This window comes from Eleginops maclovinus, chromosome 22 (genome assembly GCF_036324505.1).
Source record: "Eleginops maclovinus isolate JMC-PN-2008 ecotype Puerto Natales chromosome 22, JC_Emac_rtc_rv5, whole genome shotgun sequence".
In the NCBI taxonomy this organism is placed as follows: domain Eukaryota; kingdom Metazoa; phylum Chordata; class Actinopteri; order Perciformes; family Eleginopidae; genus Eleginops; species Eleginops maclovinus.
In genome coordinates this window covers 8,663,877-8,676,793 of record NC_086370.1, presented here as the reverse complement: position 1 = coordinate 8,676,793, position 12,917 = coordinate 8,663,877, and the positions used below count along the sequence as shown (strand labels likewise).

The window sequence follows — 12,917 nt, the reverse complement described above, 5'->3', positions numbered from 1 at the left end:
GAGACCACTCCAATTAAAAAAATATATAATATAATATATATTTACATGTGTGGCAGCCATTCCAGTGTGTGTTGAATTCCAACACAGAGAACAATTGTCAGTAGATTATAGAATACAATTAAAAAAAAGACAAAACTGAAAGAAAAACCTCTGAATCGTAAAACCAGAGAAAGTGATAATGCTGACGTTAATTTTTTTGCCATTTCTCCTCTTTCACTTAGATAATAAATTGACCAAGACAATAATCAGCAGATAATTTGATCATAATAATTGTTTGTTTCAGTCCCACAGGAATGAATGAACTTGGATAGCTAATGCTAAATGTCAGCGGTCACATGCAGCCATTGTGTGAAAGTGCCACCACAGGTTCTGCTGTACCTCCCAAAAATATGTTGCTGTTTGTGTTTCACTATTTGTTTCCGATGTCGCTGTCGACTGTTCTTTGGAACTGCAGTAAGGAAAACTTTAAAAGTAGTAAAGGTAGCTTTAATGACCATCAATCATCATCTATTCAGATGTCATATTGCCATTTGGGTTTCCGGAACACCGTTGTTCTCCAGAGTGTGTCACTGTTCACCTTGTAATACAGTCCGCTGTGCAGCAACTTGGTGAAGGAGGCTGGTGTTTGCTCTGTGTTTCAGTAGTGTGTCTGGTCAGGGCTTATCTGTCATGTTCTCCTCTTTGCACTCCGGTACAGGATATCCTCACAGCCAACCAAAGCCCATTAATGAATAAATAACACTCGCGTATAGGAGATAATAAACTCTTATTAGACACAGGAAGCAGCACTTCTTACAACTGTTCCAGATCTCCACCACTTATTTCCCTCTAATGAGAACATGACCCCTCGCTCATTAATCAAAAGGCAGGGACGCATATTGGAATGGGAAAGGATGGTGTTGGCAGGGGTCGATCCTGATGCAGACATAAACATAGAGAGAAAACTTCCAGTGGTGCAGCTCCACACTGTCCTTCCTCAGACTCTCAGGAATAACTGGCTTTTTTAGGAGGCTAGCAAAGAGGAAGCAAGGAGGATTTACTATGTTGGACTGGTGGTTCTCCACTCCCCCCTTATTCACCTCCAACAGAAAACACCTGGACATATCTTTCCTGTAGTTTTATGACTGAAGCGCTGTATAGCTTTGGGCGGGTTCCAGTTCTAGCTGGAGAGAACATGGCTCCCTGTTTCCCATATAGAGTAGTGCAGAGCCAGAGGTAAACTGATACAAAAGTCCATATGGAATGTATTTGAAAGCTCTCCTTGGATCTGCTTTACAGGGAATGTAGTAACTTGCATACATGTATTTGTATTTCTATAAAAGTATTTAATCAATGTTTTGTCTGTGTTTCAGTAAAGTCTCGTAAACTGTCTCGTATTCTCGTCAGGGAGCTATGTCGCAATGTTAGTTGATTGGCAAACATAAATATACACTCATAAGAAGGCCATGTTTTAGGTTAGTTTTTCTGGTCTGTCGTTGAGGGTTACGGGAAAACAACATTTGGCCAATTTTCATTAAACTCGGTGGAAAGGTGAAGTATGGGGCAAGGAAGAACCTATAACATTTTGGAATGGATACACACACTGTTCCAAAAAGCTCTTTATTTTTCTCATACTGCCTGTGCTGCAGCACCTCTTTTCACCCTCTGTCTGAAACCAGAGCCCAGTCTGCTCTGATTGGTTAGCTGGCAGGCTGTTTTGATGGGTCAACCACTTAGAGATGTCACACTCCTTACCGTCCATACCGTACAATGTGTTGGAGCGCTAGCCAATAGAAAAGTTATTGTTGGGGGAGTGCATGCGAGAAAAAACACCTCTGGAGGGAACTTTTAGCCTTTTCCGACCATTTACATGAACAAAACACCCCCCAAAAAGGCAGGTTTACGCAAGTCGAGGTTAGCGCCATTTCTAAAAAGAGTAGTGTTCATCAAGTGGTAGCATGAGTACTTATCGCCCTCATTTGTCAGTTTGTAAGACGCTGGAAGCAGTATGTTGTAGGAAGCAGTGTGGTGTGTTTTAACTCTGCCTCATAAACAGTATGGACAGTAAAGTTTCCCAGAGAAACAGCACATAGCTCCATGTTAATATTTCAGGGGCTGCTCACAGATAACAGCAACCTCCTCCCACAGTAAATTAATTTACCGTCTCTACATGTTTACATGCGGGAGAGCAGTATGTCACCAGTCCGGACAGATTTCAGAGTCGTATGTGTGTTTGGGGAAGCGGGGAGGCAGAGTGTCACAGCTTTTATGAAGTGCTAACTGCTGGAGTGGGAGCATGTGCCTTCCACAGGAACTGATCTGTCAGACTTTATCTTTACCACGGCTGCGTAAACACTGTCCTAAGGAGTACCTGTGTCCTGTGTGTGAGACGGAGAGAGGGGAGCAGTGAAAGTGTAATTGGAGGGGCGCATGGATAAGGGTTTATGTGTTAGGAATTAAGATGGCATGGTGAACACATTTCAGACTGTGGGACCAGTCTCTCTTGACCTCATAGTGTTTACTCTGTCGAGAAAAACCCTTTACCATGCTTTACCTCGCAGGGTTGTGTGTTTATATCAGAGGGCTTCCTCAGAAATACTTGCGTCCTTTAGTGCCTCCAGTTTTTTAACACTGAGATGATACAAAGAACAGATACATTTTACATCTAATAACTAAAAAGATTCAAATGATTTAAGGAAACTAATTGTTTGCACGAACATAGCCGTTAGTGATACAACATTTAAAAGGTGACTCTTTTGAAAAATAACCTTTTACTCTGTGTTTTGTGACTGATGGAGACTAAACTGTACTGAGCAAAAGCGCAAACAGGCTGCAATGCAATCCTTTGAAAAATTGCGCACTGTCAATGTACGTCCACTAATATTATTAATTTTTGCCCCTGACAAGCAACATTGCTTAAAGCACCCTGCAGAGAAATAAAACACACTATTTACTCTTTGCTTAAGACATGTACAAAGAGTGTTTGTCATTGTCCTTAATCAAGTTTGCTCAACTACAAGTTCTGAAGTCTCAAAAGAGGGTTAAACCTCGTCCACATTGTTTGAAATCAGCTAAATATTCAGCCATGACATTACAAATATTAAGCTAGAAGTTATGCTTTCTGTACTGCAGCTAGGGTTGTTAAATATTAAATTAGTAGAAAGATTTAAAATGTTGTGCTTTCAGGATTTTGTGATAACGCTTAATCGGCTGCTGCGCAAGGTGACACGATTTACCTCAACATGGATAACAAGAGTTTAGATTTACTGAACTGGACGAGGGACAAAAAAGATAAAGTGATAACAGATTTTGGCCATATCGCCCACAGTCCTCACTCCAACACAACAAACCTCAGCACTCGATCACATTTTCACTGGCAAAACATGACCTTATGGTAGACACAGATTTGTGTATGTACGTCTGTGCTCAGAGTATTACATTGCATCCTGTTTGTGCCTGCAGTGCCCTCGCTCAATACTTGACTATTTTCAAAAGCTGTTATGCCCATTAGTGTGTTATACACAAACCCATGGAAAACTAGGTGTAGATTGAAAAATAGCAAAGTCAAAGCTGGATTGTGAGTTAGTCACATTTTGCCAGAATATTAAGCTGTTGTTTGTAAGAAATTAGACAGCCAATGGCCGTTTTTTTTTTCTTATTTAAAAAAGGACGCTTGCAGGCCAACAGGCTTGCAATGCACTAGAGGAAACCCTGCTGGAATTTGAGATAAACTACAAAATAAACCAGAATCTGCATATCCTTCCTGTTATGGTGTGCTTTGACTATTCACTGTATGATGCTGAACTCTGCCAGTGAGCTGTGGCCAGTCACAGAGTTTCTCTCTCCCCTTGTCAGGATCGAGTGCCCTCCCCCCCCCTGGCTTCTTTGTTACATCGACACCGGGGAAAGTTAGTAAGTGAGCTGATGGCTGGCAATAAGACAAGCAGGAAATGGCTCTCGTTTCCTTATTGCTCCAAACAGGATGTGGGCGTGTAAACTGTTGACATGGGATGCCCGGAGAGCTGGAGGGGGCTTGGAAGGAGCCCAGGAGGAGGTTGTGGTGTAGGAGGAGCAGCAGCAGCAGCAGAAGAAGGATGAGGGGGACAGAGAGGGAAACAGGGAGAGCTTCAGTTTCTTCAGAGAATATTCATGTTAGTCTTGTGTGTGTGTGTCTCACCAGTGTGTGTGTCCTGAGTCCTTGGTGTGCCTACACCACCTCATCAAGATCTGTTATCTTGGTCAGTGTAGTCATGAGAAAGAAACACCCTTGGACTCATTATGGCTTCTCCTTCTTCTGTTCCTTTATAAATACACACTGGCTAGCTGCTAATCCTTTGGGCTAACAGGTCATATTGTTTTATAGCTTCCTAAGCAATGATGTAATGTACAGACTAGTGAGGCAGGGAAACAAGAAAATGACTTCCATCGGCCTTTCTGTTGAGACTGGCCTCTCAGGCAAGGGGCTGCACCAAAGTAAACATGGCAGCCCTACAGGGGCCGGGAAAAAATCATCTGAAACATGGTCTGACACTCGCAAAATCAAATGTGAGACGCATCAATAGCAACAGCCTGAAGTTACCACCATGAATCTTATTCCTGAGGCAGCATGGAAGGAGTGATTAAATGATTTGTTATTCCTCCCCCTCCCTCCATATTCTCATGAAAGTGCATCCACCTCTTTTGCATGAAAATGAAAATGTTTTCATAACACCCATCCTAACAAGTGTTGATATTTCTCCCCCCTTTTTTTCCCTCTTCTCTGCTGGGATGCAGGAATCGGAGCTGATCCCGCCCGGCCGCTATGCCGGAAGGCCAAAGACTTGAGGAAGGAGCGACGTCTTCAGAAAGACCAGATTAGACAAAGCGCTGATGGAGTCCCCTCCATTGTCTCCCCTACCCCCCCCACTGCGGCCCAGACCAAACCCCTGGAAGATTTCATCAATGAGTCACTGCCTGATAACGCTCCTCATTGCCTCGAGGTAAGCAGAAATTTAGAGAGGGTGCTTTTTAATGGGACTTGGAATAAGCATTAGCCTTTTGTGATGATTCCATCTTTTCATTTAGAAACTGTGTTTTTTGGTTGAGCTGTCTTCCTCCAAAATGTTTGGATTCAGTCCTCTTGATTTTGGGTTTCATAGAGCCCTCTTCCCGTGCTCCAGTGACTTCACCATGTGTTTATGTGTGCGGAGAGGATAGCTGGCCAGAGCGGAGTGGAAAAACCACCTCCTCCTATTTCTAATTCAACCAAATGACAGACACACACCACACAAACTGGGTCGCGTTTCCCTGCTGATGACATTAAAACCACAGCTCCCCGCTCAGCCGCTGTGAGAGGACGTGGAAATGAACTTATGGCAGAAGCCATGACGATGCAGAGAGATCCTTGGCGAAGGCCTCGAGCTGAGGTTGGTAGAGTAACGTCATTCTTGGTCTGACGAAAATTTGAGCCAGATGCATTGATGAACCCGGCAGTGTCTGTCTCTTGTCTACATGCCCCCCTCCCCGAGACTACACCCGCAGTCCGCTTTTTCCAATGGGATTCATTATTTTGCCACAATTATTGTTCCATTTCACTAAGTGGGCATGAACACTAGGTCGTCCTTTGCTAAGGAAGGTTTATTATATGTCTTACAAGCCTAATAATTGGAAGAGGTCTCTGTTTGACCTATTTTGCCGTTTGTTACATGTGGCAAAGCTGCATCTGATTTGTGGCTAATGGACAATTTGGAGGATAAGCAGTCAAGTGAATCTGATTCCTTCCTGAGTCCTGGGCTTCTGTACGGTTGACTGTTACTACGAATTTCAAGATTTCAGGAAATTCGCAACCAGTACTGGGAAAAACTATTGCACACTACAGCGTTTAAAGGAATAGTTTGCACGGTCAGTGTGTACCTACAGTTGCGTCCACAGTGTTGTAATAGACTCACCTTTGCCTACTTCAAGCTTTTTCTCTCTTGCCATGGTTAAAACCTGGCATCTATGACCTTGGGAAGCGTATTACTGTCAAAGTTTTTTAAATGCATAACAAAAGGATACTGCACAGTGATAGAGAAGTGACAGGAGAAGTACCTCAGTGCTGAGCAGCTGTGGTTCCAGTAGTCTCCACTAGAGATCAGTGTGAGATCGTGATTCAGAGCCCCCCAGGCACCTCAGGAAAGTGTGGAAATGTTCATCTCCTCAAGAGTCTTTTCCACTGTCACCACACTTACCTCATATTTAAAAAAATAAAAATAATAATATTTTTTACCAAGATATTGGTATCCAGGTTCATATAATTGGTTAAAGCTTTGATGAGCCATGATCTTTCATTTTAATTAAAGTTAAACAAAAAGCCACCGGTAATATGTGGCTTTATTTGTAAAGCGATCAGACTGTTGGTGTTACATTTCTAGTCTGTTATGGGAATTGCTAACATTTTAATTTCCATGCTCTCCACTCTCTGCTGCAGTGTTGTTTCACTAAAGAGTTTGAACCCTATCCAAATATATCCCTCAAAGTAGAATGAATTTAAAAGGGTTGAACTTCAGGACTGTTCTTTTATGTTAGAGCCCCAATGCCTATGTTTGACTAAAGGATAAAGATCCCAAGTTGTCATATGAGAGAAACCCACTTTAGTCCAACTCAAACAAATCCCAGGTTCAATTCCCTCCTATCCTGTCCCTCCAGGGTATTCCAACGGCAGATAATCTGTGGCCAACAAAAGCTTCACAACGATGAGATTGTTAATTAAAAAGGGCCAGGGGATTTAGAAGAGGAAATCTTCTCTTAGTTTGGGTGACAACAGCAACATTCAGACACTTTTTATTTCAGACATTAGAGGGCAATACTTGATTTCTGAGGCTGATGCTGATTAACTGGGAGTTAAAATAAAACGGATCGAAATATCAGCCAATATCCTATTTTAATTTGAATAATATGAACACACAACAGACAGTGTGACCAAGATACCTTCTGACAGGAACATTTTACGGGTTTAATTTCAATGTATCGGTGCTCTTTGGTGGAGACACTATAAAATAGGAACACTGTTTTAAGATGACCTGAAATGTAGTTTTGCCCTGCTGCATCTTCAAAATCATACGTCTACAATAATGTAATATTTGCCACTATATGTATCAGTGTAGCTCTACTAGAACACATGTAGGCACATGACAACAGAACAATGAAGAGCAACAAAGGAGAAAAATATCTTTAAAAAGATGATCTGTTTTCCATTGCTGTGAATGTTAAAACAAATTATTGCTATTTCTCATTATGTAATGGCATGGTGAAGCTCTGGAAATCGGCTTAAATCCACAATACGAAGAGAAGATGGACACAAAAAATGTGATTTCTGCTCTATTATGTTTTCTTTTACTTGATTGCTTGTTATGTTCTTTGTTGTTTTTGGGGGACCCCTGCCGATTTTGTGTGGAGATGGACATAACACACCCTCTTTGTATTATTCTTGTTTTCCCATCAAGCTACAGCTAAGGCTACCAACAGCTGCCATTGGTGAAAACAAGGCCATTTGCTAAAGAAAGATAGCAACACTTTCCCATCTTATTTGTAAGATGGTTCAAAAATCTTCCCGGCAAAGAGGGTGTGTTTGTGTCCCTCCCTCCTTTCACACTCTTTTCACACTTCTTCCCTTTGTTAAGGATTTGAATCACCACTTATGTAATTCTCTGTACTTTGTCCGTTTTGATGTTAACCTTTGTCTGCCCGTATTCTTTTTGAAGGTGAGGCTAGTGCGCTCCAATCCCCCTAGCCCGCAGTTCAAAGCCTCTTTCGACGCCTCCTACCAGGTGTACAAACTCTACCAGATGGCCATTCACAAGGACCCTCCTGACAAACCCTCCGAGAGCCAGGTCAGAGGCTGGGGGGCATAGGTCAACCTGCTCTAGGGGTACAGAGGGAGGGAGGGAGGGAAAGGGTCTACAAGTATGGGCACTTTCAGAGACATCAAAAGGATTTTATCTTGCTCTAATCTCTAATGAATATTAGATGTTAATATTATAACGGTCTAAAGTTTATTATTAAGTGCTTATAATGATTTTATTTGACAAAATGCTACAAAAGCATTTGTTTTTTAGAATGTAATTATTGTTAGTAATTATTATTTACCAAAATAGTTAATGAATTGTGAAACATTGTTATACCTTAAAGGGTGAGTTTGGTATTTTTCCACCTGGGCCATATTTTCCAAAGTGTTAGTGTTGTCTATCTGACTCATTTGGACAACAATTTGAAATTAGACGAGCATTAACTGAGCAGCAGCATCAATGTGCATCCACTAAAATAGTTACATCTTTGCCACTGCAGGCTCAGATTGTTTGTCTGACAACATTAATGAACGCATCTTACAGAGAATCAAATGTTGTTCTCCTCCTTTCGCTTGATCCAGTCGGTTTGTTATTGAGTCTAACTTAAAGTCGCTCAAGGAGAAGTTTCACTATGAACTCTCGAGCTGCTTCAAGATTATCGAAATAAGCTGAATGTTGAACTATGACATTACAAATCTTTAGGGTTACACTACACTACTTTGTTTGCAATCCAACACAACAAACTCTGACAACACCAGCAATATCTGTTACTTTCCGTCATGTTTCCACCATTATCGTCTAGCAACAGGTCACATGACACAATAACAAACAAACCTGATCTGGCTCAACTTGAAAAATGTCCTTTCCATAATGTGGTCAGACACTTATAATACCACACTAAGCTTGTCAAGCACAAGAACTTTTATTGAACGTATAATGATGCTGCAGAATTGCCCCAAGTTATAACTACACTGGACCAGTTCCAAACCAAAACCGAAGTCACCCTTTAAGATTATAGGGGCTATTATTTTCATTTAAACATTTTTTTCAAAGATTTAACTCATTTCACATGTTTCAATCATAAGGAACAGTTATAAATGTACTGTATACATCTTCAAACACTATGACACTGTACATAGACTGTAATCAATGAACTATTCATACAAAAACGTTGCACCAACAAACAGAAAGGCAGTTAGAAAGTCTCTATGATTGCATAAAAAACTGAATTAACATGTTGGAATTAAAGTAAGTGTATGTGTATAGAAGCGAGAATGAAAGGGAGAGGAAATGGAGGGGAAAATGTTTCCATACGCCATGGTTGAGAGCAGTGTTTCTCCAGGTGTCTGAGTTGGCCCTCGGTCAGTCAGCCAGGTCTTCAGTCTTGAGCTGTTCTCGGTTTAAGGTGGATGCAGTTCGTCAGCTGAACCCTCTTGACCTTCACACATTTACCTCGTCTTCGCCCCCATCACTCCGCCATCACCACAGTTCCCTGTGTCTGAGCTGGAATTGCGTTTGAGGAGCATGCAGAGATGATGCGATTTTAATTGTCTTCATGCGTGCAGCGTCTGCTTTAACCTTGTTTATCTTCTCGAGAGGAGTCTGTAGAGTTGGACGATTGTGTATATGTCTATCTGACATGATTCATTGAGACACAATGTTGGACTTTCTGCTTCCCCGGACCTTACACGCGCCGACAATGTGTTTAATCTTGAATTACCACTCATCGCCGTGCGGTCTGTGGGAAAAGCTGGGCGGTGCACTAGCCTCATCCTCAAGTCCTTTTATCACTTAAAAACAAACTTTCAGTCTCCTAGAATCCTGTTGTTTTCTTGCTGTGTGTTCATTTTGCAGAACCATCTGATAAAATACCCTAAACAACTCAAAACAGACCTGCTGTATTAGCAGCCTGCTTCGGGGTCCAGGAGACTGACGTGTACCCTATGATGCCAAAACACTTGTATAACACTGTTTAAGACTTCTATTGTTGAATCCTGCACTGTCAATTCCTCCAAAGCACCCATGCTTCCTCTTCCTTTTTTAAAAATTTCTAACCGTCCTTTTATTTCATTGTGAACCCTTATAAAACCTCCCTCCACACCCTGTGCTTGAAGGTGAGGCTAGTGCCGGTCAACTTTGAGGACCCTCAGTTCGCAGCGTCCTATCAGCAGTCGGTGGCGCTGTACGCCCGCTACCAGATGGCCATTCATGGTGATGACCTCAGCGATTGTAGTGAAAGCGAGGTACTGCATGATTATTATTTTGCACTTACTGTACGGTAGGGCACCGCTGCACATGCTTATTTCAGCATCTTGCTGCTGTCTTGCTGTATGTTGTTTTTTTTATCTTAGTTCTCGATATTTAGGACTGTTGTCTTAGATTTTACAAGACATAATTCCATATATTCTGAGATTTTGAACCTTAAAATTAATATCCTAAATGAGTCTGGTTGCGGGATTAGTGAACCCAGAAATGCTGAGTACACTAACGTTTTATGATAGAAATCGTAGGGTTCCCCAGCACATATAAACTGGGCTTACTGACGATGCTGAATGTATTTCTGACATTGTAGGATGAAAGATTGCAGTTTTAACCAGAAGTGGCCATATTTGTACTTTCTTTGGGCTGATTTTGACTACCATGAGTAGTGTTGCAGCCATTGGATATATAGATCACAAAATGAAAATGATTGCCTCTACTGTGAACAATTGTTTTACAAATAAATAGGCAATCCAAGTGATCCAGTCCCCTAAATCTTCCAAATCAACCTAAATGAATCAAAATCAGTCCACCGGGAGTACAAATACGGACATTTTTGATCCCCCCCAGACCATCTCCAAAATTGCCCAAATCCGCCAATCCAGTTAAAAAAAGATATTGTCCCCATAGGCTCAAATGTGAATTCATGCTAATTAATGTAACTTATGATAATTGCACAAATTATCCAACTTATGCAAATTAGCATTCGGCAGTTTCTATGTGCTGGGGAACCCTACTATATATTTCTATCGTAAAACTTTGATGTACTCTTCTGGTTTCACAATAGGACTCTTTGAGCTGGCAACTAGACTCAATGGAAAACCGTAAAAAAGAAAAATGACGGATTCATTGATATAAATGGGAGTAAGTCCTAGTTGAAATTTGTAAAGAAAAAATGATTTGAATTGTTGATTCAGGCCAACAACAACCATTGCTCCTTTACTTGAGCAGTGTACATGGGAGAATTCTAGCATTCATTGGTCCCACGATTAATAATTTTAATGATAAAAACATTTCTTTTGCACGTGGAAGGGGAAAGCTGTAACTTTAAACTCTTCAAAGGAAATATAGAAAAAATTCAGTAGTTTTTGCAGTGAATGAGAAGTATTGTCCAGTAATGAATGGAAATGGGAAACAGTAACCAGGTATAGATTAATAGTTTAAAAATGAATTTTAATGCACAGTTAATTGCACTCTAAAACACCTCCATTTATCCACTTTTTATATTTGAAAGGAGGTGAAAATAAAGTTTAGTCAGGATGCAGAGTTGCTGGACATTCTCACCATCCTGAGAGGGCCCTTTGTCCCTCAGGGCTGGAAAAACAACCTCCTCCTCCACCCTCCTGCCAGCAGGGCCTCTGTAAATTACTGAGTTCTCCAGCTTGTAAAAGTAAGGTAATTAATAAATAATAAAAGCTGTCAGATTGGGCAGACCGTGGCAGATTCTTTCCTAATGCCATAATAACACCAGCTCTATTAAAGGGAACGTGTGTGTTTGTGTGCGCTTCGGCTCCAGTTTATAACTGTACCGGGATCAGATGGGTTCAAGAACTAGCAGAATAATTGTGAAAATAAATAAATAAATAAATGCAAAGGTGTGAGGCTCCGTAAACAAATCAGCTGTCTGATGGGTTTGCCAGATCATAAAGATTTTCTTTTTTAATGATGGACTTTCCAGGTTGGATACTGACTGAATGCAGTGTAGTGTTGAGCACAGAGTGAAATACGCTTGGGTTAATTACGTTTAAAGGCCATTCATTGTAATTCAACTTGACAGCTCCACCATAGGGAATTGAACAGCAAATGCTTGGACTTGTAACGGCAATATACTGTATTAATATATATTTAATTCTGATTATTAAGGTGATAATGTACACAATTCATCAGCCCTAGTCACACCTGGTGATACGATGTGGGATTTGGTCACAATTGTACAGCTCTTAGTATGTCAGCTCACACCTGGCATTATAATGCATCTCCACATGTGCTAGGTCGACCTCCAGTGATCGGATCTCACTGCCCCATACCATATGTCATTAAATGCATCCATCGTTTCCGTAAACAAAGAGCAAATGCATTGTTGTTATCCGTTGTACGGCAGCAATGCACTTCCCTGGCCTAGTCTGCCAAAAATGTTAAAAATTGAAAGATGAATCAAAAACAAAAACAGACTGAGTTCACTCCTTGCCATATTCCTCCCAAAAAAATAGCCAAAAAAAAAAAAGATGTTTTATGCACTCATAATGTATCTCTATGGGTTTTTCAAAATGATAAATCTTCATAGACAAAACCAGTGATTTGGAACCAATTGGGGATGAGAATAAGGTGGAGCCGCTTTTAAATTGTGTTTCTGTTATGTCGTTGTCTGGGGTTTTTCAGAAAAAGAAAAAAAAAAGTGGTTAAATGCGTCCCAAACCACATGGGCAAGAGGTTTGAGCAATCAAATCACAAAATGTGTGAGTGGTCGCTAAAACATTTAATTAGCTCAGTCCACTTCCCATCGCCCAAGATGCATATTAAAACCAAGTGTAAACGTGGGAATATTCTACATTTTTGATATAAGTTATAGTTTGATGGACAAAGAGACCACTCCACAATGCTTCCAGTCTCCTGGGATTGGCTGCTGTGGATAACCTCTGCTGTCTCATTAATGCCTGAATTGGCGATGCCATGCTGTCCTCTCCTTGGATTTGTCTCGTTCCTCTGAGGTTTGTTTGTACGTAGTCATTCCTAATTGTTCCAACTAAAGTTAATCCAACTTCATTATATGCTATTTCCCTAAGTTCGACTCACTGTGACAACCTCTCCTGAGCCCACAGTACTAAACACTACTGGTTTTATTTTCTTCCACGTCAAGCTTCTGGTTAACTCTCC

General features: G+C 41.0%; 1 protein-coding gene across 4 annotated transcripts in view; it reads left to right on the top strand.

The window, feature by feature from the left end:
* The window catches only part of LOC134858790 (arginyl-tRNA--protein transferase 1), a 58,770-nt gene that overhangs the window by 6,940 nt on the left and 38,913 nt on the right, over nt 1-12,917 (top strand). For 2 of the 4 annotated variants that reach the window (XM_063874916.1, XM_063874914.1), the window contains exons 6-7: nt 4,753-4,958; nt 7,701-7,829. In XM_063874916.1, the coding sequence (XP_063730986.1) occupies nt 4,753-4,958; nt 7,701-7,829 (335 nt within the window). Of the gene's footprint in view, nt 1-4,752; nt 4,959-7,700; nt 7,830-9,898; nt 10,028-12,917 lie in introns of all 4 variants that reach the window. The other 2 variants (XM_063874917.1, XM_063874915.1) reach the window with 2 other exon arrangements.